This window comes from Bos taurus, chromosome 13, assembly GCF_002263795.3.
Source record: "Bos taurus isolate L1 Dominette 01449 registration number 42190680 breed Hereford chromosome 13, ARS-UCD2.0, whole genome shotgun sequence".
NCBI lineage: Eukaryota > Metazoa > Chordata > Mammalia > Artiodactyla > Bovidae > Bos > Bos taurus.
In genome coordinates this window covers 29,644,222-29,660,465 of record NC_037340.1, presented here as the reverse complement: position 1 = coordinate 29,660,465, position 16,244 = coordinate 29,644,222, and the positions used below count along the sequence as shown (strand labels likewise).

General features: G+C 44.6%; 2 protein-coding genes across 2 annotated transcripts in view; one reads left to right on the top strand and one right to left on the bottom strand.

The window, feature by feature from the left end:
- On the top strand, positions 1-6,458 carry ACBD7 (acyl-CoA binding domain containing 7). Its single transcript, NM_001113297.3, has 4 exons — positions 1-85; positions 4,664-4,781; positions 4,884-4,946; positions 5,031-6,458. Exons 1-4 carry the CDS (start codon positions 74-76, stop codon positions 5,102-5,104), a joined length of 267 nt encoding a protein of 88 aa, NP_001106768.1. The 5' UTR covers positions 1-73; the 3' UTR covers positions 5,105-6,458.
- Positions 6,459-7,287: 829 nt separating this feature from the next.
- The window catches only part of OLAH (oleoyl-ACP hydrolase), a 28,840-nt gene continuing 19,883 nt past the window's right edge, over positions 7,288-16,244 (bottom strand). The window contains exons 4-7 of the mRNA XM_025001367.2: positions 15,242-15,392; positions 14,227-14,399; positions 8,984-9,066; positions 7,288-8,404 (exon numbers count right to left, since the gene is read on the bottom strand). Of these exons, the coding sequence (XP_024857135.1) occupies positions 8,265-8,404; positions 8,984-9,066; positions 14,227-14,399; positions 15,242-15,392 (547 nt within the window). The 3' untranslated portion in view covers positions 7,288-8,264. The remainder of the gene's footprint in view (positions 8,405-8,983; positions 9,067-14,226; positions 14,400-15,241; positions 15,393-16,244) is intronic.

The window sequence follows — 16,244 nt, the reverse complement described above, 5'->3', positions numbered from 1 at the left end:
TTTAAGGAGCCTCTGGGCGCGGGGTCCCGGGAACCCGGCGCTTGGAGACAGGCATCGTCCAGGTTTAGCCGCCATGTCCCTGCAGGTGAGCTGGGTGTGCTAAAACTGCTGGGGGCGGGGAGGAGCGTCCGTCCCGGAGAAAAGCGCTCGAGTGGGGCGTGGGGCCGGCGTGACGGCCCGCCGGGGGCGCGGCGCATCTCTGACCCGCCGCTTCGGGCTGCTGCTGCCAGTCGCCTTTGTCCCCGGTGGCAGTCCGAGGGGACCCCCGAGACACGCCCACCCCATCCTCAGCGCCCCCTTACTGCGCGTAGTCCGCACCGGTGCACTCAGTTGACGGCGTGCCGGGCTCCCTATAGCAACTCTTGTGAACCCCGGGGACTGGTTAGACGCAAACCCGGCACGGGCGGGGGGAGGGCGGGCGCGGCGTTGCTCCCGGCGGACCCGGTGGTCCTGCCCAGCGCTCTCTTGCTATCGTGGAGAGGGAGGTGTGGGCGGCTGCGGCCTCCCCTTGCTCCTTGGCACGTCTAGGGGTTCTCCCAGGCAAGTGCAGAGATCTGGAAAACCACGATCTTAAAATACTGTTCTTATGATCTTTGGAGGGAAAAAAATATATACGTTCAGGGTGGAAATTTGAGAGAAAGAGAACAAATATGAAGGAAAAAAGGGAAAGTGTTAGTCTCTCAGGCCTGTCCGACTCTTTGTGACCCCATGGACCCGCCAGGCTCTTCTGTCCATGGAATTCTCCAGGCAAGAATACTGGAGTGGGCAGCTATTTTCTCAAGGGGATCTTCCCAACCCAGATATGAAACCAGGCGGATTCTTCACCAGGGAAGCCCATAATATAAAGTAAAACATCAGGCATTCCTTCACCCAAGTGATAATCACAGTAGCACTAAGTTACTTTCTCAAGTGTTCGAGAAACATCGCTGTGATATGTGAATGTTTATACACACACTTTGCTTTTTATATAATTTTGCTTGCTCCCTCTCTCTTTTTGTACTATGAGCTTTTTGTCACTACTAAATATTCTTTAAAATTTTTAAATTGTCTGCACTGGGTACATGGCAGGGTGTACCCCATGGGACAGTGGTGACACCAGGGTCACTGCTACACCAAGGGTGGGGTCGGAGGCCTTGTGAAAACATGAACGGGAGAGGGTGTGAGGAGAGGTTTTAAGGGAGTTGTTCTGAAGACCCTTCAGGCACAGGTGCAGGGGAAATCCAGTGGGTCAGCTTTCAGCCAGGGTGCTGAGGACCCGACTCCAGCAGAGTGAGCTTAGCGGAGGTTTAAATTCCTCACCCAAAGCTGCGAGCCCAGCTCTGCAGCAGCACGGGAACATCATCCAACTTTCCCTTTGGCTCAGAGTTCTTGGAATTAAGTGTAAATGACTGTACCTTTAAATCCCTGTTTCTGGGATTTCCCTGGTGGTCCAGTAGTTAAGACTCTGTGCTTCACCGCAGTGGGTGTAGGTTCCATCCTTGGTCAGGGAACTAAGAACCTGCATGTGGTGAGGTGTGGCCAAAGATTAAAAGAAAAAAAAAATCTGTTTCTCACCTATGATGATTTCAGACTCTCCTAATATCTACTCACTTTTCATTCATGTATTCAACAAGGAGGTACAGGGCTCAGATGGGCTCCTACCACCTGCCAGCACTCTGTTAAGGCAAGGCTCTTGCTACTGAGATGAACATTTGTGCCTATCCTCTGTTCTGAATACTTGGGGGGAACAAATACATTCCCACCAGCCTTTGTGCTGAGCCCTAATAAATACTGTTGGGGCTGCCTGGAACCCCCTTCCCTATCTCTGTCCATCCCCTAGGCACTGACTCCTCCCCAGGCTCAGCTAAACATCATCTCCTCTAAGAATGTGCCTTCCACCCTCGTGACTACTCCCTTCTCTGTGGTCCCAGGGCACCCACTGCTCCTCTGCTTGAGCAAGTATCACATGATCACTGTGACCCACTCATCTCCTACAGGACGCTGAGCTTTGTGAAAGCTGGCTGCCCTGTTCATCCCAGTCTGCTCTCCCAAGGCCTGGCCCCTCAGAAGTGTTCAATACATATTGAATCAATAGTGTGATACAAGTGGTGAGCTCTGGGCCGGCAGAGTCAGCAGAATGAAGTCAAGAATATTTACGGTCTTATTCTTGTTTCATCCTCGTGCTTCCCAGCTGAGGCTGATGCCTTTTTTTTGAGCTGAAGCCAAATCTCTCCATTGCTTACACAGAGTCCCAGGGCAGTGTGTCTCCAAGCTAGAATTAAAATCCAGGATCCTGATGCGAGCCCGATGTTTTTCCTTCCACGGCTCATCGTGGTTGGGCTGGGAGAAGGCACATCAAAACTGCCATGTAGAACACAAGTGTACCACGTTGGGGGCCAGGGAAGGGCATGCTGGAGAGACGGACTGGCCCTGGGCCCTGCTCTGGAATGGGTTTTTCTTCTCTGCCTGGTGAGAGATTATAGAGGGGACCCCTGAAATTGCCTGGGAAATGGTCAAGGGCTCCACTTTGGAGAGGGTCCAAGACTTTCATGAGCTTGTCAGATGGTTCCATACCCCTCAAAACATGAAGCACAGTCTTCCAAAAACTCCTTCCTGGAAGGCAGGGACTTAGCATGGTTTCTGAAAAGCCTTAGAATTCGTATCAAGGCTTAGCTTGCCAAAAGGACTTGAGTTGCTGTCATTGGAAGATGGCACGGGACTTCACAGCAGATAGAACACCCGAGATGCCTGCCAACCCTGAAGGGAAGGATCCTTATACCTCCTGGACAGTGTCTCCCTGTCCTGCCCTTAGGAAGCTGAGGGCAGTGATGTAGCATTTTAACTTTGTCCTTATTATAGATACAATATGTACACATTATGGGAAATTTGGAGAGTATTGATGGTTTTTTTTAAAGAACAGGAAACTTACCAATAGAGGCCATTAGTATTGACACATTTTAGTATATTTAGATGTCTCTTCAAGAAACTGATTTCATTTCCTTTGGATAAATACTCCAAAGTGGGTTGTGAGATCATATAGTAGTTCTTTTTTAAATTTTTTTGAGGAAGCTTCACACTGTTTTCCACAGTGGCTGCACCAATTTGCATTCCCACCAAGGTGTATAGGGTGCCCTTTTCGCCACATCCTCATCAGCACTGGCTATTTCTTGCCTTTTTGATCATAGCCGTTCTTACAGATATGGGGCGATATGTCATTGTTGTTTTGATTTCATTTTCCTGATGCTTAATGATGTGGAGCATCATTTCAGGTCCCTATATATCTTCTGTGGAAAAATCTCCCGACTCTTTTAAAATCAGATTGTTTTGCTTTTTTTTTTTTGATGTTCAGTCATATGAGTTCTGTATGTATTTTGGAAATTAGCCCCTTATCAGATATACAGTTTGCAAATATTTTGTCCCGTTCAGTGGGCTGCCTTTTCATTTTGTTGATGGTTTCCTTTGTTGTGCAGGAGCTTATTTGTTTGCTGTAGTCTCTTGTGTTTATTTTCATTTTAACTAGTTTTGCTTTCAGTGTCACATCCAAAAATCATTGCTAAGAATGATGTCAAGGAACATTCTATGTATTTTTCTAGTTGTTTACAGTTTAAATCTCATGTTCAAGTCTATAATTCATTTTGAGTTGATTTTTGTATGTGGTGTAAGATGGAGTCCAGTCTCATTTTTTTGCATGTGTATTCAGTTTTCCCAGAATTGTTGACTGAAGACACTGTCCTTTCTGTACTGTATATTCTTGGGTCCTTTGTCATAAACGAATAGACCATATATGCATGGGTTTATTTCTGGGGTCTTGACTCCGTTCCATGGATCTTTGTGTCTGTTTATGTCAGTACCATATAGTACCATACCATATATTTTGCTTACTATATAGCTTGTAATATTATTTTAAATCAGGAATTGTGATGCCTCCAGCTTTGTTCTTCTTTCTCAAGATTGCTTTAGCTTTTATAGTTCCATACACATTTTGCTGCTAAGTCACTTCAGTCGTGTCCGACTCTGTGTGACCCCATAGATGGCAGCCCACCAGGCTCCCCTGTCCCTGGGATTCTCCAGGCAAGAACACTGGAGTGGGTTGCCATTTCCTTCTCCAATGCGTGAAAGTGAAAAGTGAAAGGGAAGTCGCTCAGTTGTGTCCTACCCTCAGTGACCCCATGGACTGCATGCAGCCTTCCAGGCTCCTCCATCCATGGGATTTTCCAGGCAAGAGTACTGGAGTGGGGTGCCATTGCCTTCTCTGCCATACACATTTTAGGATTGCTTTTTCTCTTTCTATGAAAAATACCATGGGAATTTTGATAGTGAATTGCATTGAGTTTGTTGATGACTTTGGGTAAGATGAACATTTTACTAACTGTTAACTTTTTCTATCCATGAACAGGGAATATCTTTCCATTTATTTATGTATTCTTCAGTTTTTAAACATTTAGATAAACATTTTAAATATTAAGAATTTTATTTTGTCCTCTGTATCAAATACATAGGTGCATTGTCCATGTAACAGGTAAGGACCAGAGGAAGTATCCACAAGTTAAAATAAGAATAATTCTGGTGGAACCAGAGCAGTAATAGTTCATTTCTGATTGAAAGCTTCCTGTCCTCTTTAAGTTCCCCTGAAGCAAATAAACCTGCCAAAAGTTAGCAAATGCACTGTGTCTTTTTGTTTTAGGCTGATTTTGACAAGGCGGCCAAAGACGTGAGGAAGCTGAAAACCAGGCCAGATGATGAGGAATTAAAAGAGCTCTATGGACTCTACAAACAGTCTGTAATTGGAGACATAGATATTGGTATTGTGCTGTCATATTTAAAAATAACAGTACACTTTATTGAACAGTGTAGAAGCATAAAATAACAAGTAATCCTGTGAATATCTGTCCTTCTTTTGGCAGAGTGTCCAGCACTGTTAGATCTAAAAGGAAAGGCTAAGTGGGAAGCCTGGAACCTTCAAAAAGGTAGTTAGTTTTTTAAATGTTACACGAACCTTCTTAATTTCCACATACATCGGTCGGTGAGTCAACCTGTTTGTATCTTTCTAGGATTATCAAAGGAAGATGCCATGAATGCCTATATTTCTAAAGCAAAAGAGCTAATAGAAAAATATGGAATCTAGAATCCAGCCCGTGAGAGAATTTTTCTTTTGAAGCCTTCATAATGGTATCGTGACCTAATACTTAGGGGAGAAATGCACTGTGACTCTTGATGGGTCATCAATATTTTTGCTGGCAACATGACTTGTCATTCTGAATTAGAGGTATGCTGAAACTACGTGTTTAACGAAACTTTACTTGCTAAAACCAGGCAATTTTTAAGAGTTCTTTTTAAAGTGTTGCTCTGGTAGTGTGTACACAAAAACATTAATCATTGCTTGTTCTTTTGACTCCTCTGTTTTTTCTGCAGTGAAGTGGTCTTACTGGTATAATCAGCACAGATTATTAAGAACTAATCACAAGGGTCTTTGTTTCACTGTGTAGCTTTGGGGTTCACACCAACACGGAGCCTCAGCAATACAGACACACCCGGCTCCAGGCTCCCTTCAGTGACTGATTTATAGGTAACCCAAGGCAAGTTACTGAAGCTTTGCTAAAGCTCATCTGTAGGGTAAGGGGAAAATGTTGATCTCAGAGGGTAAGAATTGAATGAGGTACCTGTAATTATCCTACCTTAATTTAAAAGTGTATACTATATAAAACCTGATAGCAAGCAACAAAACTTTAAAAAATAAACTTATGAGTCTATCTCAAACTCTTCAAAGAAAGAATAAAAGCTGTCATGGGCTATCAACTATTCAAGTTTCTATGCTTAAGACAAAAACGTCAGGCTGAAAGGTAGTAGCTGGTGATGACAGACTGTGCAGTATGCCTCTGAAGTCCAGTTTTATCAGAGTGAAAATGCAGAATCTGGAGTGTCTGTTGGACCACTTTGCAGTCTCACTTGGCTGTCCACAGGCTCTCTGAAAGAAGGTGGTCTCATTTTCAGAGTCCTAACATCTGCTTGAGATTCCACAGGCTAGAAATCTTTCCAGACTGGGTGCCTGTCCCCTGCTGAAGGGTGTAGGTTTGGTGTTGTGTGAGAGATTGATTTCATGTGACTTAAGAAAAAAAATTTTGGATCAACTAGATGAATTTTCAGGGAATTATTTTGGGTGAAATAAAAGCCAGTCCCAAAAGGTTGTATATTGTATGATCCTGTTTATGTAACATTCTTGAATTGGCAAAATTACAAACCTTGAGGACTGAACAGTGATTGCCAAGGAGGAGGGGAATGGGGGAGGATGTTAAAAGGCCAGCAGGAGGGATCCAGCGGTGATGGGATGTTCTGTATCAATGTCATCCCCTGATTGGCCGGTGACCCTAGAATTTCTCACGATGTTGCCATCTGGGGAAACTGGGGAGCTCTGTGTTGTTTCTTAGAACCCCATGTGAATCTACAGTTCCCTCAAAATAAAAAGTTTAATGAAAAACAAATCTAGCTTGATTTCTAATCTGGAAAACTTTGGAAAGTAAAGGTGATTCTCCTCTGTACTAAGTGTTGCCTAAAGACAGAAGCCTTCCACGAAGAAGTCAACACCCTCTTCCAGCGGAGGGCTCAGAAACTCTTCGAGCTGTTCCTGTGTGGACCTCACATCCACCCCAAAAGCCTGGCATCGGCTGCATCATGAGATTCCTATTTGTGGACTGTAGTAACTACAGGTTGTTCGAATGAATAGTCACAAATCTAGATTCCTTTAGCACCAATCCTTCCAGAATGGAGCCCTGTATCCTACACCAAAGAGTAAAGCACAGTTCAGTGCGTACTAAACAGGGAACATAGTTTCTTGAGGTTACCTTTAGCTCAAATGTATTACATGAATTCTAACTCAAAACCCTTCTCCCCACCATGGTGAATTTTGTATTATTTTCACTTTGTTAAAAAGAAACAATGGGGACTTCCCTGGTGGTCCAGTAGCTAAGACTCAGAGGTCCCAATGCAGGGGCCCGGGTTTGATCCCTGGCCAGGGAACTAGATCCCACATGCTGCAGCTTAGAGTTCACATGCTGCGACTAAGACCCACTGCAGCCAAGTAAATAAATAAATATTAAAAAGAATGATACATTCTAAAAAATCCCTCTTGTGTGCATTTCCCTTAAACTTACTAAGATTCTCTATATACTATTTTTAAACCAACAAAAACACAACCCCCTATTATGTGATCCCAAACACATCCATGCTTTAGAAGCGACATTTTAGTGTGTCAAGCTGTGTCAAGCATTTGAAGCCATAAGGAAGAGACACTGGTTGCATGAAGTAGGGGCTTTATTGTGAAGAACCGAGGGAGATAACAAATCAAGGTGCCAATTGAACAGCTAGGATTCCAAGAGACACACACAGTTTGGGACTTGGCAGAGATGGCAGGACCCATGTAGCCCTGGGGATATGGTGCCTCTCCATCCAGGCAGTAGGTATGTATGAATCCTACCAGTGGTGTTCTGCCGTTGCTCGGACTCAAGTCATTCTCCTATTTAATTTTTCCCCTTTTTTTTTCTGTCTGTTTCCAACTGGTGTGCTTTCTCTCTATGTCTGGTTCAAATGATCACACACAAAGCTGAGGCAGCCTGTTGGGTCTGGCATTTGTGCTTGACCCTCTGTATGCCAAGGACTAGACCCCAAACAGTTGCCCTGAGTCCCAGTTGGTCATTGCATAAAGAGTAGCAGGGACACACAGAGACAACAGGCAATCCAGGTTGGAGGAACCCCTTAGAAGAGAACCTAAGAAGGCTACAGGCATTCCGGGGACTTGCCAGGACAGGCAGCAATGATTATTCAGGGCTGTCTTCTTTTAACAGTAGGCTACATTTCCTCATTGAATGGGGCAACCCTATATTTCAAAAGGTGAGATCAGGCTTTGGGCCACAGTGTGTTAATGAAACAGTCATTTCATTTCAAGCACTTCCCCTGTCTGTGATTTTCACTGTCAGAATAACCGAAAGGAAGAAATAAATCATCGACCAAGCAGGAATTTCATTGACAAACCTTCCACAGATGAGACTCAAATGAGATTCTAATACAAAGAAGAAAGACCCTCCCGGAAGTATTCTTGACCCATTCATCTTTCATCCCCTAGATACGTAAATGCTCTGGGGAAATACATTTGTAGATAACCATCACCCTGACAGCAGCAAATGTATCATTTTCCAATCTCTGAAACAAAGTCCTAAGCTACTCTAAAAAACTGAAGAAGAGTATCAGATAATCAACTGGACTGTTTTAAGACCAAGAAGGGGAGATATCTGTCAAGAGGTGAACGCTGATATTTCTAGAGTCTTGGTTATGTACTTCTTGATGAAGCTTGTGTTGGAAGGTTCCATAAGATAGAAGTGGTTTCCTGGAAGCACAAAACTGTCGAAACTTCCACTGGTTACGTCTTTCCAGGCTGAAAAAACAGAATTGTATTTAATAACAGATGACGCCACCACCCACAGAGTTACTCCCAGGTGTTACTTTTCTAAGAGCACACTAGTCGTAGGGTTACTTCCATGGTCTCATGTTCTATACACCCTGAATTTTTAATTTCTCAGAGACCTAGCAGTATACAGTGGTATCACCCACCTTCTCCCATTTTACACACAACTGACATCTCTCCGTTTACACTAGATAAAACCGGGACCAGTTTTCTACTCCATGTAACTGCCAGTTGAGAGTTTTGTTGTTGTTGTTAACACTAATACTTTTATTTGCCTTTGTGCCCTATACTGACCAGACCATTTTTACACAAATGAATCGTTTAAAAAAGACACTTACTTGAAGTATAGCAATAGTTTAAGGATATAAAAAGAAGCATGGGTATTACATATCCCCTTGTAGTGTATGAAAAAAACGTGTGACTGGATTTATGTACTAGTACAGGACATTTAAAAAAATCAGATCTGTGCTGTAAGGCATGCCAGCACCTCTGGCATGGAAATCATCAGATATCTCAATAAAACACCTCAAACCATCAAGATCACTTCACCTTCCATATCCAGTGGTATATCTTCAGATCCAGAAAAGCATGTTATGTCACAAGAAAGACGAGTCTTAGAGGGTATGTCAGAGCTGCAAATATAAAGGAGCCGGTTAGTAACGTTTCATAATAGACACCCCCTAGAATCTTTTCCTATTAATAACCTCATTTAAATCAAACAAGTCCTCACTTCCTTCCCTTTTACTGTTTACAGCAAAACAAACATTTTATTTTTTTTAATCCGTGGCACGTTTACATGTCAGCACCTGTCTGAGAGTCAGTGTGGTCCAGGTTATTTTCCAAGATCTTCTGGCTTCTAGAACAGTCAGGTGCAGACAGGTAGCACCTGGGCACCCGGTCCAACACAAAATGGGGCTGGCTATGTAGTATCTTTAACTGTCATTCCCCTGAAATAGCCACCTCTCTATCCTCCAGCCCTCCCTTGTTTGGGAGAGGGTTGCTGTGTGCAGGTTCAATCCTGGGTCAGGAAACCAGGATCCCACATCCAATGTGGTGTGCCCCAAAAGAAATAATACTAAGCAAGAAAGGGCCACGTGTAGGTCTCCTGAAGGAATGTGGTCATCCTAAGAGAGTCAGGAAGCCACCAGGAGGATTTAGCGCAAGGCACATCGTGACCAGACTTGACAGTCATCCCTTCTGGTACAATGTGTCGAGCAGACTGAAGGGGACAAAGAATTGTCTATTTCAATAGTCCGGGCAAGAAGTCCCACTTCTGCCTGGAATGTAGAAAACCAGGAGCACCACTTGTGGCCTAACAAGGAAAAAAGCCCGACAAACTGCAAAACCATAAATTCTTGAACTCTTCAGGAAGCTGAGTTTGCAAGGCAAACCAGAAACCGAACTCCAAGGAAGACTGGGCCCCTCTAAGGAGAGATGGGTCACAGGGACTGGCTCATCATGTGGGCAGAGCACAGGATGAAGGGTGTCTGCTGTCCATGTGGGCGAGAAGGAACCGGCTACAAATGCTCAAGTGCTGGGGACCAAGCATGGGGTGATGTGTCAGATGCAGTTCACACTGACTCACAGGCTTCTGTCCATGGCCCCCACTAGGGGTTCATGAGAAAGACTAGGAACAAGGCAGGAGGTCAGAAATAGCCCTCTCTGCAGGGCAGGTGGGCAGCAGGAAATTGGATGTGACCATCAGATGGACACTGACCCTGCCCCCAGTCAAGTCCTCCCCTCCTACCAAGCAGAAATCTCAGTTGCTAGAGGAGGGGCATCAAACACTTCCCCTCCACGCCCCCCACCCAGGGCACATGGGAAGACCCATGGATGTAGGGGATGGAAGCATTAAGCCTCTACCCTGGGGGAAGGAATGGGAAGGGTCTTGGTCCCCCTGTGCTGTGCTTAGTCACTCAGTTGTGTCTGAATCGTTGCAACGCCATGGACTGTAGCCTGCCAGGCTCCTCTGTCCATTGGGATTTTCCAAGTAAGAATACTGGAGTGTGTTGTCTTGCCCTCCTCCAGAGGATCTTCCCAACCCAGGGATCAAACCCAGTTCTCCCACCGGCAGGCAGATTCTTTACCATCTGAGCCACCAGGGAAGCTCAAGAATACTGGAGTGGGTAGCCTATCCCTTCTCCAAGGGATCTTCGTGACCCAAGAATCAAACCAGGGTCTCCTGCATTGCAGGTGGATCCTTTACCAGCTGAGCTACCAGGCCCCCAATTCTATACAAAAGCCAAGGCAAAGTCTTCTACTACTGGGGCGGGACTGGAAACTTCCACCCAATACCCACCAGACCCACCCACAAGGCCTAGACACAGAGGACCTGACTAAGACTGAAGCTGAAGATTGGCTCAGATGTCCAACAGCTCCCCTTGTTACCCCAGAGGCTAGCATCACACATAGGGGACCAAACAACAGCTGTCAGTGGGGAGAGCCTGGAGAGAGACAGAAAAATTGAGAAAAATTCTCCAGTCCAGTCTCCACAGTAAGCACGCAGTAACTTGGGAGAACCATTGCCCTGAAGTGTAACCATAGTAGCAACAAAACTGAAACTCAGCTCATCTCCAGTCTGGATTGACCCAACTCCCCACATTCATGGCCTGCCAGAGGAGATGTGCTCAAATCATAAAATATATTTATGTCAGTTTCATGCATGATATCTTTCAATAGAATATCTGTTTTATGCATGATACCTAGCTTTAAATTAAAAAAAAATTATCAGACACAAAAAGCAAGAAATAACTCCATTGTCAAGAGGCAAAGTAATTAAAAGAATAAGATTTAAATGGGCTTCCCAGGTGGCCCAGTGGTAACTTACCCACCTGCCAAAGCAGGAGACACAAAAGACTCCGGTTCAATCCCTGGGTGGCAAAGATCCCCTGAAGGAGGGCATGGCAACCCACTCCAGTATTCTTGCCTGGAGAACCCCATGGACAGAGGAGCCTGGCAGACTAGAGTCCATAGGATTGCAAAGAGTCGGACACGACTGACGTGACTTAGCACATACGCACAAGACTCAAATAAGACCCAGATGTTGGAACTGTCAGACAAGGGCTTGACAGTCGCTATGATGGAGATGCCAAAGGGTTTCATAGGAAAGATGGACATATGTGAACAAATAGGGAAGTTCATTAGAGAGGTGAAGACTGCAAGAAAAAGTCCAAGAGAAATCCTAGAAATAAGCAGCAGCAGCAATAGGACATTCCTTTGACAAGCTCATCAGTAGATCTGATACAGCTGAGCAAAGTCAACGTGAAGATGGTTAATAGAAATTATCCAAACTGAAACGAAAAGAAAAAAAATTTTTTTTAAAGGAGAACATCTGAGAGCCCTGGGATGATGACAGACAGCCTGACATGTGTGTCATCAGGGTCCCAGAGAGAGAAGAGGACTGTGTGTTCGTCCGAGTAGGACAGGAGGACAGCTTCAGTGAAGTGGAGCTGCAAAGCCTTCCCTCCTGCCTCAGATTTTCCTTTTGACCTCCGGGCTTTGAGCCTTGGGGGTGGGTGATGGGCAAGGAGAGGGTGGAGAGACATTCCAGGCCTGATTTCCTGTATATTGGGAAAAGCTGAGTGCTGCAGAGAGGTGGAGAGAGGAAAGCAGACCAAGGAAGGGGAAGGAGCTGAAGCAGCAAGAGGAGAATCCAGAACAAGCTTAGGACATTTGAGATTTGGAGAGAGGAAGTGAATCCTTCTAAGTAGCTCCTGAGATTTGATTCTCTGAGGAGAGGGTGAGACTGTTAAAAATTTTTTTTTTTCTTTTGGTATTCTGCGAGTAGAATATCCTTGTGGATGACTTTTATTTTCAGTCTGGGGGAGGTTTCTTTTGAGACCTCTTGAGAGTTTAGCTAAACTGCTTTATAATGTTGGTGCCTCAGCAGCCATGCTGTGTGGCCAGGCAGCTTGTGAGAGCCTGGACCTGACACTTGGCCCTCCTGGAGCAGAGTCACAAACGGGTGAGTTCCTGTTGTGACCCTCCCCCAGTGGCCTAGGTGACAGCTGCTCTGGGCCCCCTGGAGCCTTCCCTTGTGTACCTTTTAGATAAACCTCCCATGAAGTTTACCAAAACCCGCTCTTTGGGGTTCGCTCTTTGGTCAATAGCAATCCGGACTTAGCCCAGGAACCCCAAAGCCCTCCACCCAGGCCTAAGGGCGTGTCCATCAGGTCCAGCCACCTCTCTGCCTGCAGTTGGCCTTGACCTCCCCGTGTGGCCCCACTAGGTGCACCATGGACCTCCTCCACCACCCGTGAGTCATGAACTTCTCTATTTCAATTTCTCTCAGGGTCTGTTGTTGAACCTTGGCTCCCTTTCCAGCACTCAGGGTTCTTCTTAACAAATGTTAATTCCCCAAAGTCATCAGAACCTCTGGTAGTGAATTGTTGGGTTGGATTTTTAAAAATTGAGGGTGGTTTGTTGTGTGCCATATCCACGGCGTCTCCCAAACACGACCTCCTTGCATCCTCACCCACCACACCTTGAGGGGTTTACTCTCAGCATCCCTTCCTCTGAGAGAAGGGACCCTGAGTCCAAATCTCACAGCCACTAGGCCAGGGGTCTGGATCCTGGTGAACAGCCTCTACAGAAGGCATGTTTGTACGAGGCTTAATTAAAAAGCAGCTTTGCCTACGCTATTTCACTAATGTCCACAGTGCTTTGGATTACGTTTCCTTTAGTAGGGGTACGGGATGTCAGACTTGGACTGGTGTTTCTTGGATTCTGACTCTACGCTAAGCCAGGAACACAGACAGCACAGCCCTATGGGGATCACGTTTGCTCAGACGGTTGGGGTAGAAATGGAAAGAGATGACAGACCAGGGCAGCTAGTGCCCGTAGTGGTGGAGCAGAGGTGAGCATTGGTGTGAACGCAGAGATGTGATAGAAGTGAACAGGATTGTCTCTGTTCTCAAGGTGCTTCAAGTCTGCTCCACTTTTTTCCTTTTTTAAAGCTATTTGTATAAACTTCTACTCACAGGCACTGCCTGTGGAGGCCCTAGGTTCAGCTCCAGGCACAGTGGCAGAAAGAAAAGGAACACAGACCCGTCTGTCCGGCTCCTCCCCAAAGGAGACAAGAACCAGACAAAATTGAAGAAATGCATGATGGTATATAATAGTGACTGAGGCCCAAATGCTGGCCCCACAGGACCTGCTGTGGGGAGATTAGGAAAAGGAGAACCTTGTGGTTTCAGTTTATTAGGGCCAGTATCTGGAACATTAGGACTTCAGTCCTATTAGAAGAATCAAATGTCAGTGAGACCTCTCAGGAGACAGGAATAGTCAGGTGTCATGGAGCCAAATGGGTTCTGGAACAAAATTCCCCCAAGAAGCAAACCACTCCCTTGTCCTGGATCACCTCCACATATTTAATAAGTAGGGATCCCCTTCTGCTGTTCCCCTAAGAAGATGAGCATCCTTTGACATTAGTAATTTATTCAACAAATGTTTTTTATGTGATAAAGCATACTGGATTGGCCAAAAAGTTCATTTGGGGATTTTGTAAGATCTTATGGAAAAACTCGAACAAACTTTTGGCCAACCCAACACACATTGAACCACATTTTTTAAAAAAAGATAAAGATGCCCTGTGCATCATTGATTGATGTAATTTCCATGCCCAGGCTCCATTTTAAGGCGGCAAAAATATCACAGGTGGGCCTCAAAAGAAAGCAAGTCAAACTCTGCCTTCCTGGATAAGGATCCTCAGAGAACAGCCAACCTGCATCTTCCATAGATAATTATTTTAAAAAGAGAGAGAGAGAGAAAAAAAACGTGCCTTAATGACTTACGTGACATCATTCAAAATATGAAGATCTGCTAACAATCTGGTAACAAATTCTGGACTCATTTTCTTATCAAAAAATTTGTCAGGAATGCCTCCCACTTTCTTCATTACATAGAAAATTTCTTCTTTACACAAATCATCTTTGTGGAGATGAATGCGGGCCTTTGACTTGAAACAGTAAAAACATTAGTCTGACATTTCATTTAAAGCACCTGCTCAGACGCTGAACGCTCTCTACGCTCCCTTTTGGTGATTTTGAGAATTCTCTGATCAGGGCTTTCCTGGTGGTCCAGGGGTTAAGAATCTGCCTTGTGGGAAGAACAAGGTGGCAGAGACGTAGGTGGACGTGGAGTACATGTCTCTCCACGGATACGTCAGGAATACACCTTCAGACACAGAAGTGCTTACAGACCATCACCTGATGGCAGACAGGAGTACCTGACCACCGGAAAAGAATCTGCCTTGGTAGTGCAGGGCACACTGGCTCAATCCCTGGTCCAGGAAGATCCCACATGCCGCGGAGCAACTAAGCCTGCCTGACACAACTGCTCAGCCCATGTGCAGCAGCTACTGAAGCCTGTGTGCGCTGGAGCCTCTTTCCACAACAAAAGAAGCCACTGCAATGAGAAGCCTGCACCACACCTAGAGAAGAGCCCTGGCTCTCTGCAACTTAGAGGAAGATGTACACAGCAACGAGGACCCAGCCCAGCCAAAAATAAATAAACATTTTTTATTGAAAAAAAAAAAAGAATGATCCAGTTAGTTTGCTGAAAGTTAAATCCTCTGCTGACTCAGAATGGAGGAAAATACACTTAGAATCAATAGTTTTGATCAGAGATGCCTGGGCCAGTGCAGGCACTGACCAGGAAACAGTTAAAGTGCATTTCAGAGCAAAGATGAGAAGAGGACAGTAAAAGAGATTTGTGAGTGTTTCATTAACCAATAGTATCTTTTATTCATCACCATGTCTACTGGATCAAAACTCATCAGAACGGAAAACAATGACTTGATTTCCCCACCGCACTTCCCTCCTTTCCACCACCCTCCCTAAGGAAAATGAAATTACTTACATGAGGAGGGCTTAAACTTGACACAAATAAATGTACCGGTTCTAGATTATATTTTTCTTTGAGATGTAGTGCGGTAAAAAAAGCAGTAAAAGATCCCATACTACATTTGGGGAAGAAAAACATGATAATAACTATTCAACAAAACTCATGGTAATACATCAGAAATCCACAAGAACAAGCATCATAAACATAGCAATGATCAAGAAACAGACCAAAGGAGAGCTTATATTAGTTGAATAATAGCTAACTTATTTGTAAATGGTAGGGGGAGCCTGATGGGCTGCCGTCTATGGGGTCTCACAGAGTCGGACACAACTGAAGTGACTTAGCAGCAGCAGCAGCAGCAGGTTTTCAATGATTTGCAGCCACATCCGCAGTGTTTCAAGACATCCTAGATAATTCAAACTGAGTACTGATTTCCACCATGTCTTGAAATTAGTTTAAATTTCCTTTCCTCCCTGAAAGATAGATGTCATTATGTATTGAATATTTATCAGCAGTTTTCAAGGTATAGTCTGGGCACTTCCAGGAGTCCCTGTCACCTTTTTAGGTAGTCTGTGAGGTTAAAGCCTTTTTTAGAATATTGCTAAAATGTTTCCCTTTTAAACTCTGGTGGTTTTTTTTTTTTTTATGAGAGTATAGTTGAGTTTTCCATACACCACTTGTGTCACGGGTTATCAGCATAGTTGGAATGCAAAAGAGAGAATCTTAGCTGCCTTCTAATAAGCCAGACATTAAATGTGTGCCAAAGTGTACAATAGTGCCACTCTTCCCACAGTGATTTTCTGGGAGAATATAGTCTTGCATAAAATATGTATTCTTTATATCAGCATATAAGGGGATTATTAACGTTAAGTATCTGGAAAGTTTCATAGTTTTATTTTCTAATATGGTAAATATTGATAGATAAACCACACATAAAATCTCTTTGATCCCCCCAATGCTTCTAGAA

Bases quoted from the DNA above. Each gene is read 5' to 3' on its own strand.
- ACBD7 (NM_001113297.3), top strand. The intron at 4,782-4,883 runs GTATTGTGCTGT...TTCTTTTGGCAG, and splicing joins AATTGGAGACATAGATATTG to AGTGTCCAGCACTGTTAGAT. The intron at 4,947-5,030 runs GTAGTTAGTTTT...GTATCTTTCTAG, and splicing joins AGCCTGGAACCTTCAAAAAG to GATTATCAAAGGAAGATGCC.